We start from the raw sequence: 13,426 nt of genomic DNA on the forward strand, positions 1-13,426 counted from the left end.
GCATTCCATTGATATGAAAGGAAAAGATAATATTGCTTTGTTAATTAAATGTAGGAATTAAAGAAAATGTAAGTGATGTTGAGAAATTTTTGCCAACAGAAAGAAACAGGGAATTGAATTAGGTGCAAGGTGAACTCTAACAGTGATATTGCTGAAGAGAAATGCAAGAATTGTTAACGGAGCTTTAAAAAATGTGTTCAATAAATAGCTTTGTATTCTGAGAAACAGATAAATATTATCATACAGGACAAAGATTAAATACTTTCCACTAACAGTGTAGTTTAAGAAAAATTTGAACAGCAGTAGTAAAGCTATGTAATTTGTACCAGTAAGCCAGGATAACTTGCATACAGGCTTTTAAAAGAGCTTTTGGGAACCTCTTTTTGATCTCTAATTATCATAGAATCATAGAATTGTCTAGGTTGGAAGAGACCCTTGGGATCATCGAGTCCAACCATCTACCCTACTCTACAAAGTTCTCCCCTACACCATATCCCCCAACACCACATCTAAACGTCTCTTAAACACATCCAGGGATGGTGACTCAACCACCTCCCTGGACAGTCTATTCTAATGCCCGACCACTCTTTCTGTGAAAAATTCTTTCCTAATGTTCAGTCTAAACCTACCCTGTTGGAGCTTGAAGCCATTCCCTCTTGTTCTGTCATTAATTACCTGTGAGAAGAGACCAGCACCAACCTCTCTACAGTGTCCTTTCAAATAGTTGTAGACAGTCATGAGGTCTCCCCTCAGCCTCCTCCTCCTCAAACTAAACAGTCCCAGCTCCTTCAACCGCTCTTCATATGATTTGTCTGCTAGGCCCTTCACCAGCTTCGTTGCCCTCCTCTGCACTCACTCCAGCACTTGTATTGAGGTGCCCCAAACTGGACACAATACTCGAGGTGTGGCCTCACCAGTGCTGAGTACAGGGGTACAATCACCTCCCTACTTCTGCTGGCCACGCTATTTCTAATACAAGCCAGGATGCCGTTGGCTTTCTTGGCCACCTGGGCACACTGCCGGCTCATATTCAGCCGCTTGTCAATTGGAACCCCCAGGTCTCTTTCTGCCAGGCAGCTTTCCAGCCACATCTCCCCAAGCCTGTAGCGCTGCATGGGGTTATTGTGGCCCGAGTGCAGGACCTGGCACTTGCCTTGTTGAAACTCATACCATTGATGTTGGCCCAATGATCCAATCTATCCAAGTCTCTCCGTAGAGCTTCCCTATCCTCCTGGGAATCAACACTCCTGCTTAACTTGGTGTCATCTGCAAACTTGCTGATGATACACCCTATGTCCTTATCGAGATCATCAATAAAGACGTTGAACAGAAATGGTCCCAACACTGAGCCCTGAGGCACACCACTTGTGACCAGCCGCCAGCTGGATTTAAATCCATTGAGCACCACTCTTTGGGACCTTCCAGTCAGCCAGTGGTTGATTCAGCGGATCATATGCTCATCCAAGCCGTGCGAAGCCAGTTTTTCCACGAGAATTGTATGAGGGACAGTATCGAATGCTTTTTGAAAGTCCAGGTATACAATATCAACAGCCTTTCCCTCGTCCAATATTCTGGTAATCTTGTCATAGAAGGAGATCAGGTTTGTCTGGCAGGACCTGCCTTCCATAAACCCATGCTGACTAGTCCTGATTCCCTGGTTGCCCATTATGTGGGTTTTGATGGCACTCAAGATGACCTGCTCCATGACCTTCCCTCAAGGGTTAGATTGACAGGTTAGACTGACAGTCCCTTGAGGTTAGACTGACAGGTCTATAGTTACCTGGATCCTCCTTTTTGCCTTTCTTGTAGATGGGTGGTACATTTGCCACCCTCCAGTCCATTGGGACCTCCCCAGTTAGCCATGATTTCCTGTAAATGATGGAAAGCGGTTTGGCGAGCACATCTGCCAACTCTTTCAGCACTCTTGGGTGTAGCCCATCCGGTCCCATAGACTTGTGTGCATCCAAACGGCATAGCAGGTCACTGATCTCTTCCTCTTTAATCATGATGCTCTCATTCTGCTTCCCCTCCCTGTCTCCTAGCTCTTGAGGCTGGGTGTCCAGGAAACAGCTAGTTCCACTGCTAAAGACTGACACAAAGTAGGCATTTATCACCTCAACCTTTTCCTCATCCTTTGTAACTATGTTTCCTCTGCATCCAATAAAGGAGGGAGATTTTCCCCAATCCTCTTTTTGTTATTAATGAATTTATAGAAACATTTTTTATTATCCTTAACAGCTGTAGCCAGGTTGAGCTCTAGCTGCGCTTTGGCTCTCCTTATTTTCTCCCTGCATAGCTTCGCTACATCTTTATAGTCTTCATGAGAGACTTGCCCCCTCTTCCAAAGGTCGTAGACTCTCTTCTTTTTTTTGAGATCCAGCAAGAGATCCCTATTTAGCCAGGCTGGCCTCCTTCCCCGCCTACTTGTTTTTCAGCACATGGGAACAGCCTGCTCCTGTGCCTTTAAGACTTCTTTCTTGAAGTATGTCCATCCTTCCTGGACTCCTGTATCCATCAGGGCATCCTCCCAAGGGATTCTGTCTAGCAGTCTTCTGAACAGATTAAAATTTGCCCTCCGGAAGTCTAAGGTGGCAGTTTTGGTAATCTTCTCCTTGTTTCTCCAAGGATCGAGAACTCAATCATCTCATGATCACTGTGCCCTAGATGGCCTCCAACCTTTACTTCCCCCACAAGTTCTTCCCTGTTCAAAAGGAGCAGGTCTAGGAGGGCACTTTCCCTGGTCGGCTCACTTATCAGCTGCATGAGGAAGTTATCCTCCACACATTCCAGGAACCTCCTGGATCGTTCCCTGTCTGTCGTGTTGTATTCCCAGCAGATATCGGGAAGGTTAAAGTCCCCCACAAGTACAATGGCAAACGACTGTGATATTTCTCCCAGTTGCTTATAGAAGGCTTCATCCACCTCACTGCTTTGGTTGGGAGGTCTATAGCAGACTCCCACAGGGATGTCACCTTTATTTACCCTTATGCTAATCCAAACACTCTCGACCCTGCTATCACTATACTTAATTTCTGAGCTCTCATAGCATTCTCTGACATACAGAGAATGATCCTCAATAAATCTTGGGATTTCCAAAGAACAGAAAGAAAGCTAATATAGTCACTATATTAAAAGAAGGTAAAAGGTTCATTACATGCCTGTCATCTTGATTGTAATCCTCAGCAAATTATCCAGGTGGCTCTTATAGGAATAAAACAATGAATATTTGAGTATAGTTACTACTCAGAAAAGACATTTCTAGAAAACAGAACTTGTAATCCTATTGTGGTATCTCTTCTTTATGCATTTGACCTGGTACAGCAAAACATTTTAGTGAAAAAAAGCAGAAAGGTAAAAAAATCAGAATGTCACACAGTAGGTGGACTGTGAATTAGCGGGCTCAAAACACAGAAGAGGAATGACCAGCAAACACTTGCATGAGCGATTCAGCCCTCTGGGGACCAGTTTTGTCTGTCTGTTCTTTCTTAGCAGTGATCTGAAGAAACTATACAGAATTATCACCAAGTCACAAGAGCAGATGATGCAAGAATTCACAGAATCATAGAATGGTTTAGGTTGGAAGGGACCTTGAAGATCATCCAGCTCCAGCCCCCCTGCCATGGGCAGGGACACCTCCCACTAGACCAGGTTGCTCAAAGCCCCATCCAGCCTGGCCTTGAACACCTCCAGGGATGGGGCCTCCACAGCTTCTCTGGGCAACCTGGGCCAGTGCCTCACCACCCTGAGTGAAAAATTTCTTCCTAATATCTAATCTAAATCTAACCTCTTCCAGTTTAACATCATTACCCCTCATCCTATCACTACAACCTGATAAAGAGTCCCTCTCCGTCTTTCCTGTAGGCCCCCTTTAGGTACTGGATGCTATAAGGATCTGGATACTATAAGAATGCTATAAGGATGCTATAAGGATGCTATAAGGATGAAGGATGCTATAAGGTCTCTCTGGAGCCTTCTCTTCTCCAGGCAGAACAACCCCAGCTCTTTCAGCCTGTCCTCATAGCAGAGGTGCTCCAGCCCTCAGATCATCCTCGTGGCCCTCCTCTGGACTCGCTCCAACAGGTACCCATCCTGGACTGGGGCTGTGGGAAATAATGGAGGCTAAAGTCACTTACAAAGCGACTTGGAGCTCTTGGTAAACAGGGTGCACCTAAAAAAATCCTAAAAAATCTTTCTATGCTTACACACATATTTTATTTATATCTGATATATATATATTGTATGTGTTTATATCTATATATTTCAATATGGCCAAATACAACATCCTAATTGTGGACTAAAAAATATAGGCCATCCCTGCATCGTAAGCACCTTTACTCTGCAATACAATACACTACCTGAAAACATACATGGGATTTAGCCTTGTAAGTAGTTTTTTGAGCCTTTGGTGTGCCTAAGACTCATTCAAAAGGTGAAGGTGTTCAAAAGGCCTAAAGGTTTGCAAAGCCGCTCATCGAGGGGCTCCATCTCCTCTGTTTGAAGTCAAGACTGTTGAGAGCCCACCTGAGCTTAGCTGACGAGTATATATATACATATATAGAGAGGGATTTCTGGGGGGCTGCACTAGCAATCGGACACGGTGTGGCAACTAAATATGAAATCAAGCAGGTTGGAAATAAGGCACTGTTTAAAGAAAAAAACAAACAAACAAACAAAAAAAAAAACCCAACATTGATTTAATAGAGTGCAGTACTCCGCCGCTGGGTTATGGCACGGCGGGAGCCGGCCGGCCCCTCTCCCGGAGCCTTGGATTAACCGTTCTCCACAGCCCCGGGTAACGGCTCATAACGGTCACCAACTGCCGCCTCGGCTCGCGCTCGCGCTGTCCCCGCCCCTCCCGCCCGCGGCCTTTTCCGGTGCCCCCCCTCTCCGCCCGGCGCTGCCACATCCTCCGCTGACATCAGCCCGCGCCGCCATATTGGAGGAGAAGCCGCCTCCGCCAGCTCGGCCGCCGCAGGGGGGGACGCCGGCCCCCGCTGCCTCCGCCTCCCCCGCCGCGGCCGAGCCCCGCTCCCCATGACCGCCTCCGGCCGGCCGCTGCCCCGGTGCGGATAGGGCGGAGGCGGGAGCGGCTCCAGCCCCTTCTCCTCGCCCCCTCCCCAGGTGTCGCCGAGTCCCTCTCCCCGCGGCGGGCCTCTGCCCTCTCGCCGCCGCCAGCCATGACTTCCCTGACCCAGCGCAGCTCCGGCCTGGTGCAGCGCCGGACCGAGGCCTCCCGCAGCGCCGCCGCCGACAAGGAGCGGGGAGCGGGGGGCGGCCCGGAAGATGAAAGCCGCCGGGACGAGTCCGGCGACGACGAGAAGGGCGACTCCAAGGAAACGCGGCTCACCCTCATGGAGGAGGTGCTGCTCCTGGGCCTCAAGGACCGTGAGGTGCGGCCGGGGCCGTGGCTGGGCACGGGGTGGCTGGGGTGGTGCTGGGGGTGCCTGAGGGGACAGCGGTTATTCGGGGGCTTATAGAAAAGGGAGCTTTAAATGGCGCTAGGGTGCGGGTGGGATGGGGGCAAGGGCGCTGCTGGGTGAGTGGGTTTGGGGTAGAGGCGTTGCTGGGGGTTAGGGATGCATGCTGGAACAGGCTCGGTTCTTTGGAGGAGGTAGGGAGGGTGCTTGGATTTTGGGGAGGGGGAGACTGGCAGAGAGTTTGGATCGCCCTTTGGACGTGGGGTTCACAGAGGGGTTCTCATGTTTGTAGCGTCTCAAGGAAGGCGGTGTAGGGGCTGGGGCAAGACAAGGACCTGGAGATGAGGGCCAGGGCCTCTAGTCAGCATTGGTGGTTGACTTGGAGGCCTGGGTAGACCTGTGATATTTACGCTCTTTCTCCTACAACTTACCCGTGGCTCTAATGTGGAAGACTTCTCTACTCCTATGTATTTTATCAGACACAACTCTATGGTACTTATGGGGTTCCTGGGTGCTTTTGGATGATTAGTGGCCCTTTCTACTAAGGCTTTCCAGACTAATGCACGTGAAAAAGGTCTGAAAATTGAGAGAGATACATATGACAAAAATGGGCCTTGGGCAATGAGAAGCATGTTAAAATGAGGAAATTGCATTATTGTATAATTCCGTGTATTTACTGCATTTATAACTAAATTATTTGTCATGATCCTGTGAATAACAGGCATAGAGGAAGGTGTACTTTTACCAGTGTGTTGGATTTTTGTTTCATTTGAAAGAGGTAATGAATATAAAAAGCGTGTGCAGTGCAGAAAGTCAGTCCTATTATGGACATAATTTAGTTTGGTGTGGTGTATGATGAAGCATAATATGCCTTTATTTTAGATATGAGTTACAATATGAAGTGAATTAGGCAACCTCCTTTTAGATTTTTTTTTTTTCTTTTTTAGTGGCAAGTGAATTAATGAAGCTGGGTCATTGATTCGTGTGGAAGTCTCATAAAACCGAGCATGTTCATGAGCACAGAATAATGGGGGAGGAATGGTCTTTAACAGTGCATTGCATCTAAAATAAATTTGCTGGTTGGTAATGAATAGGTTAAAGAGTAGTTTCCCTGGTGAACATTAATTTTTTAATGCATGTGGGTATATCTATATACCTATGCACCTTCTACAATAACTAACTTATTTTATTTCTCTCTCAGGTTGTGTATTTTAGGCCATATTCTTGTAATCCCATTTTTTCAGGTGGACCTTGCCACGGCATCCTGACAAACTCAGTAGATATTCAGTGATGTGTGCTTCCACCTGTTGAATTGAAGACTTGTACATATCCACATTTCTCTTTCTACACACCCGAATAGTTTCAAGAAAGTAAGTTAGGTGCGACAAGACAGATATCTGGCAGGATTGCCTAGGAGGTCTTGCTTTGAGGAAGGTGGGATAAACTGGGTGATCTTTCAGCTCTTTTTTTTCCAGGATTGTGCACTAAATCTTCTGAATTTGTGGGCCTTGGGTTGTAAAGATTTCAAAGTAGGGAGCATTCTGTCTGCCTAGAAAGAATATATGGTCCAAGTCTTCCTAGTATATCAAAAGTTAATAGTTAACGTTGGGCCTAAAAATCCAGCTTTACACTGGTGTGCATTAAAATTATAAATCATTTAAGTTTGCTAAGTGCAGCAGTGACACACACTGCAGATAATCTAATATTTCTTTGTATGGAAAAAGGAACTGAGTGATTACATTGGCACAAATATTCATAACTCCCTTGAGATTTTGCAGTTGAGTTGTCAGACAACAAGAATGCTAATGTCATCTCTAGGGTGGGGGGCTTATGTGCAAAAACTATAGCATATCACTGTTTCTGAGCTTTCTTAGACATGAGTCGCTAAGGTCTGTATTTTGGTTTTGAGTCTGCTTGTACCCCTCTTACACTGTGTAAACTGCTTTGCTTTCACTTTTTTTCCTTTTAAAGCTGGAAATAAAACTATGCACGCACTTCGAAGATGAGGGTTTTTTTTTTTGTTGTTCTCTATTGTTCTAATGATAACTAGGCAAAACTTACTTTACGCATCTGGAAATGCTTTTTACAAAGTTTTTACTTCCGATAGAATAGATTTCCCATGGCATTTGTGCGATACTTTCTTATGACAGCAAGCAGAGAAAAGCTATATAAAATCTGTAAAGTATAATTGTGAAACTACACGAAGTCTAAGGGAAAGGCAAAGGCAGGTGTGTGAGCTATAAGCTCAATTGAAAGCCAGTAAATTTAAAGCAGATAACATCCTTCCTGTTTGTTCCTACAGGATAAAACAATGTAATGTTGAGTTTAAAGTAAATGAAGAATATTTTAAAAAGGAGTCTGAATTGGTCAAAGAACATGTTTCCCTGAAAATAGCTTCTCACTCAAAAAAGTCACCGATATATGCATTGATAACTTAGCTTTCAGGTCTTGGTTAATGTGTTTTCTGTAGTTAAACACTGCTGAATATGGCTTAACACCATGTAAATTGTGTACAAAGTACCTCACGTGTACGGAGCTACCGTTTATAATTTGTGAGTGTAGGTCGCAGAGTCTTTACTCTCGGGAGAGAGTTTTTCAGGAAGATCCAGGCAGTGATGGATTGATGAGTTGAATGTTTCTAGGAGATTGTTAGGTATTCAGGTGAATCCTGCTTTCAGGATAGTGCAGTGGTTGTAACAACCACAGGAAAACTTTTAAGTTGTTGCCTGGTTTTCGCTGCAGTGTGGGTTCAGTGATGGGAATGTCTGGCTGCCCTAAAACAAACACAGCAAGCCTCAATCCCATTCTTAATGCTTGAACACGATTAACTGCATTTGCACATGCTTCCTGGACATGGCTTTTTTTTTTTTTTTTTGTCCTGTTTGGTTTAATTAGGTTGTACTTCCTGTATGTGTACTGGTTGCCACCACTCTTTCCCACCAGTGGTTCTTCTTAACTTTGTATCTTCTGTGTATATATAACTATTTCTGTATTCCAAGGTCAAGATAGGTTGTAAGGGATATGTGCTGAAATACGTGCATGCTTGCATAACATGGCAGGTGCAGTGTCCTTGAAGGAGCAGGTAACATAGTGGAACAAAATACATTACTAGAATTCTTCAGGGAGCATCACAAGAACACCTACGCTTATTTGGAAACTCTTCAGAAACATGTCTGGGAAAAGGAGTTGTGTTCATCCATTTGGCGTAGAGCACTAGCCTGTTGCTATAGGAGTAAAAAGTACTCACTGAAATAAAATACTTTACTGTATTAGGTTAAAAATAGTATTGCAGTAGGATAGGTCAAAGCCACAGCGAAAAGGATGTTATTCTGTAGGACTACTGAAGCATCTGAGGTCATCACTCCCAAAAGAAGGGAGTGATAAATATTAAAAGTTAGCTTATTTAAAAACAACAGCTAAGAGATGAGTTCAGGCCAGCTTGTTTATTACAGCTCTTCCAGACATCTCGTAACTCAGTCCCATAGAAAACTGAGAGGTTGCTAGGTGGTTGTGCTCTATAATTGTTGCTCCTTTTAAGTTGATTTAAGTATTTTGTACATGTAAGGTTTTCTTTTTTTGGTCTTTTTTTCTTGGAGTTCTCTCTCAGTACATGTTGGGAATCTATTAAAATACAGCAACGCACACAGCTGCTTCTATCCTCTATACAATGTGCCACAACTGAAAAACAAATCGAAACAGCTATAGAGACATGGCACCTACTAAGATAAAATTTGTATTTGATCTGTAACTAATTCCTTATTTGCTGAAAGAAATCTCATGTAAATAAGTTTCAGCGGTAGCCTTTATGTCAAGTCAAAAGTGCCCAAGTTTTGCTGGAAAATTTCTGAGACAAATGAGTGAAATATGAAGAGGCATCTACTGGGAATTCACATTTCAGTTGAATAATGATGTATGAATGTGTTGAAACCTTGACAAAGACATGCTTTTTCTGAAATGTTCAAGGCCTAATAACAAAGTGTGTAATGTCTGTGATGAAAAATTCTTTCCCTTCATAGTTGCCTACCTTTGGTACTTTTTTTAATTTCATGTCCATACATAAATTACAGGCTAGCAGAAGGCAGGTGTACCCAAACTCTGTATGCTAGAAGATGCAGTAAAGTGCCTCTTCACTGTGCTGCTGAGTAAATCCTCCTTTTGGGGTCTTTGGAGGACGTGCTCGTTTGGAAGCAGCATTTTGGATACAAGTTGACTTTGTGTGGCAGTGGTGTTTATATTTCATGATTCTGCGTGCAGCTAGTGTCGTTATCCCTGCTCTTATAGCATGGCTAATCTGTAATCTATATTATTTATTCATGGACAGCTTCGGGTGTAGTGTAGTCCCTTCTTTCATGTCAAGCTATCTAGTGTAGAACAAAGACAAAAAAAATTGTCAAAGCCTTTCTAGCGATGTTTCTCATTTTTTTGAAGTCCTCTTAAAAAACAAATCTGTAACTCTTCTTCCTCTCCCTGTAGCAAGCTGTTTTTATTAAAAAAAATTGCATGAAGTATGTATAAGAAAGTATTGCTGATAATTGCTAGAAGGGAAGTAATCATGGAACTGAAAACTAACGTTTTATAATAAAGAAAAAGTAGTACTATTTCAGGTGTTCTTTGATTGTGAAGTAGTTCAAGTACTGCAGCATTTGCCTCAATTGGTTAAGCTACATGTAACAGGCCTTCTTTGCAAGGCTAAATTGACCAGGCTAAGTGTTGCAGATGGTATATTCAAGAAATACTTTCTTATTCACAGAGCAGGTAATTGCTACAGCACATATTCACTTCTGTGTTGCCTTACTGGGGGAACAGGAAGCTAGTCTGGAATAAATACGTGGCTTAGTTTCCTCTGCATAGGTGACATTCTCAATCTGTTTTCTCATAAGTTCTAGTAAAGAAGGAAAAAAATAATAGTCAATTCATCATGTGCTACTTCAAACTGTTTTTTTTTTCCCAGTAATTTATTTACTTTCAGAAATATTCATAAAATGTTATTGCAAAATGATTTCACATACACTTTTTAGACTTAAAAGTTACAAGGTTATGCATAAAATAGTGCATGACTGTTCTGTTCCTCTAAGTGCACTGCATGTAAACCTGGATGAGTGGGAGCACAAAGGTGTGTGGTACTACAACTAAGCTGTTAATCTGAGTGCAAACCAGTATTATGCATGTCAAGTCTCTCCCACCTCCCCCAGTGTATTTTATATTAAACTACTGCATTTCAACCTTTTTTTTTTTTTCATTTCCCTGTTTGTGATGGACTATTAAGATAAGAAAATCATATGCCTTGTAAGGTAGATCTTTTTAATTGGAGAAGTGTTGCACTCATAGCTCTCTTATTGTTTGTGGATGTTACAGGATTTATTCATCACACCAGGAAATTAGTCTGTTGGGCTTTTTGCATATCTTTCTGCTGTTGATACTCTTTTAAGCGCTTGTAAGCTGCTTATTGCTATACACTTTCTAGTCATCTGCCTTTATGGTCTTACTAGATAGCATCATGGTTGTATTATTTCCAGAGTCTGTAACTGCCAGACTAAGTGTCTTGTATGTGGGCTGTACCATGAGGTTTCTGTTTAGCCAGTTGTGCTTGTACAGCACAGCGCATTGTACTTCCATTTTTGACTTCAGTATACATTTGATTTTACTTTGACACCTCCACATTCGACAGTATCTACCACGAGAGAAGCATTTATACTTTTTATGTTGCCGTTTCAGTATGTCTTCTGCGTTGCATGGTGGAGAAGACAGGTACAACATTTATTGGCTAGGTTGAGGTAAATGCCAGATGGATATTTGATCTGTACTAATCACTTAGGAAGTGCTAATTAAACTGCTTTGCCTGTGCTGGATATTTAAATGTGACTTCTGTTTTAGCAGCATCTGCAGTGTGTCACTGAGACTTTCAGTTTACATGTTAGTGCATGTTAAGTACTAAATGGAAGAACTTATACCTTTTAATGTGAGAACATTGCAATGAGTGGAATTTTTTTATCTCATAATGAAAATGTTGACGTGGCATTATTATGAGATAGAGATGCAAACGATTTTCGAAAAATAGCCTAAGTGAAACAAGTGAAAGACTTGTTCTGAAAAGAACAAACTGAAGGGAAACTAGGGGAAGTTTAGACAAAGAAGAGAGGAATCCCTATCCCTTATGCTTTTTTTTTTTTTTTTTTTTTGTTAAACACCCAAAACATGACTCTGGAAATCCATCCACATTAATGACCTGATGCAAATCCCTCAAAATGAAACAGTATACAGCTCCCCAGTTTGAAAAAACACAGTGCTTTACATGGTATTTTAAATTGTGACTACTGTAGAAGAGAGGGACAGCTGTTATATTTGGGGGCAGATACAGTATATTTATAAGCTTGGAGAAGAGACTTGTAGTTTTAATGTAGCCTAGTTAGTCAAAGTTAGTGGAACTTCCACCTATTATTTAGTCAGCCAATATTAGAGGTGCTTTGTCTGTATTAAAAGGTTTAGTTTTTTCTTACTGTTTTTGAGAAGTGCACTGGACCTGGCTGGGATAGAGTTAATTTTCTTCATAGCAGCTGGTATGGTGCTATGTTTTGGATTTTTGACCAAAACAGTGTTGATAACACACCCATGGTTTATCTGCTGCTGAACAGTGTTTGCACAGCATCAAGGCCGCCTCCATTTCTCACTCTGCCCACCCCCTATCGAGCAGGTTGGGGTTGGGGTACAGCCAGGACAGCTGACCCACTGCCCAGAGGGTTATCCTGTGCTGTACAGGCTGTGATGAATTCTTATCTTATTTTAAAGCACTGTATCCTATTACTGCATGTTGAGTTCCGTGTGTGTGCCTGTGCGTGCCGAATGCTTGCATCAGTAGTTAGAGCGAGTGTGACCGGGAGAAATCCAACAAGCATGTCTTAGTGTCGTGCTGTAAGTGTCACTGCACAAGAGTTTAACAGATGTAACACCAAATGACTAGTCTGAAAAATGTACTTTTAAAAAAAAAAATTATTTATTTGGGTTCAGATATTTGGTCAGCAATAAATATACATGGTCAGCAATAAAAAGGGAGGGGAGGAATGTAGGTATGTGGTCATTGCTTGGAGACTGCCTGGGCATCATTCTGCTTGTGGGAGGTGGTGAGTGAGTGTTTTTCGTCACTTAGTATTGGTGTTTGGTTTTTTTTTTTTTTCATTTTTTTGCCCTTCCTGTTCTTTCCCTCCATTCTGCTGGTAGGATTGGGGGAGCAGTTATGTGGGACTTAACTGCCAGCCAGCATCAACCCAACACTAGGAGACACTAAATGTGTGCAAGGTTTGTGTTGTAAGCTTCCAGTTGTTACATCTAGGCAGGATTGTGAGCTGTTTTTCTGATCCTGCTGTATTTGCTTACTTGTGGGAAGACTTGTTTTTTTGAGTGAAATATGTGATGTGGTGGATTTAAGCACCAGTTCTAGTTAAACATTTCTTTCAAATAAATGTCAGATTTTATGCTCAGTGACAATAGCTGGTAGTGTAGAAATCAATTTGCATGTTATGGAATAAATTAATTACATCTTTATTTTGCACAAAGTATGGATAACAGAGATTGGGCCCTGATGGAAGGTGGCTTTGTGAGAGCCATGCAAATATTTGAAGTCTTTATCTGCATGTGTATACACTTAATCATGCTGAAAGTTAAGGCTTCTAAATTTGTCTTTTCATTCCTAAATGAACAGTCAGAGTCTTAAGTGTTGATTTGTTCAGGGATCTCTTAAGGGTTCAGCAGTGTGTGTGTTAGTTGTCTCCTCTTCAGCAAAGTTAATGTTTTTTATCATCTTCATTTTAGTGAAGAGATGTGTCTATGTAACATATGCACGTGTAAGTGCTAGAAAAGCTGGGCAGTAGCATTTGTCTTTAGTGCATTCAGGCATAGACAGCAGTTGCTGTTCGTTATTTATTCCTAAATGCAGTGGCAGGTTAATCAAATACCTGACAAGTATATTTGTCAATGATACTGTGTTTTGTAGAATATGTATTCCTGCTTTCCTG

The 13,426-nt window shown here is 42.5% G+C and overlaps 1 protein-coding gene across 1 annotated transcript in view; it reads left to right on the plus strand.

Moving 5' to 3' along the window:
- Positions 1-5,156: 5,156 nt before the first annotated feature.
- GOLPH3 (golgi phosphoprotein 3) overlaps positions 5,157-13,426 on the plus strand; it is a 33,106-nt gene continuing 24,836 nt past the window's right edge. Inside the window, exon 1 of the mRNA XM_082497607.1 lies at positions 5,157-5,390. Coding sequence (XP_082353733.1) covers positions 5,178-5,390 — 213 coding nt within the window. The 5' untranslated portion in view covers positions 5,157-5,177. The remainder of the gene's footprint in view (positions 5,391-13,426) is intronic.

The sequence above is a fragment of the Vanellus vanellus genome (assembly GCF_965231255.1).
Source record: "Vanellus vanellus genome assembly, chromosome: Z".
Lineage (NCBI taxonomy): Eukaryota > Metazoa > Chordata > Aves > Charadriiformes > Charadriidae > Vanellus > Vanellus vanellus.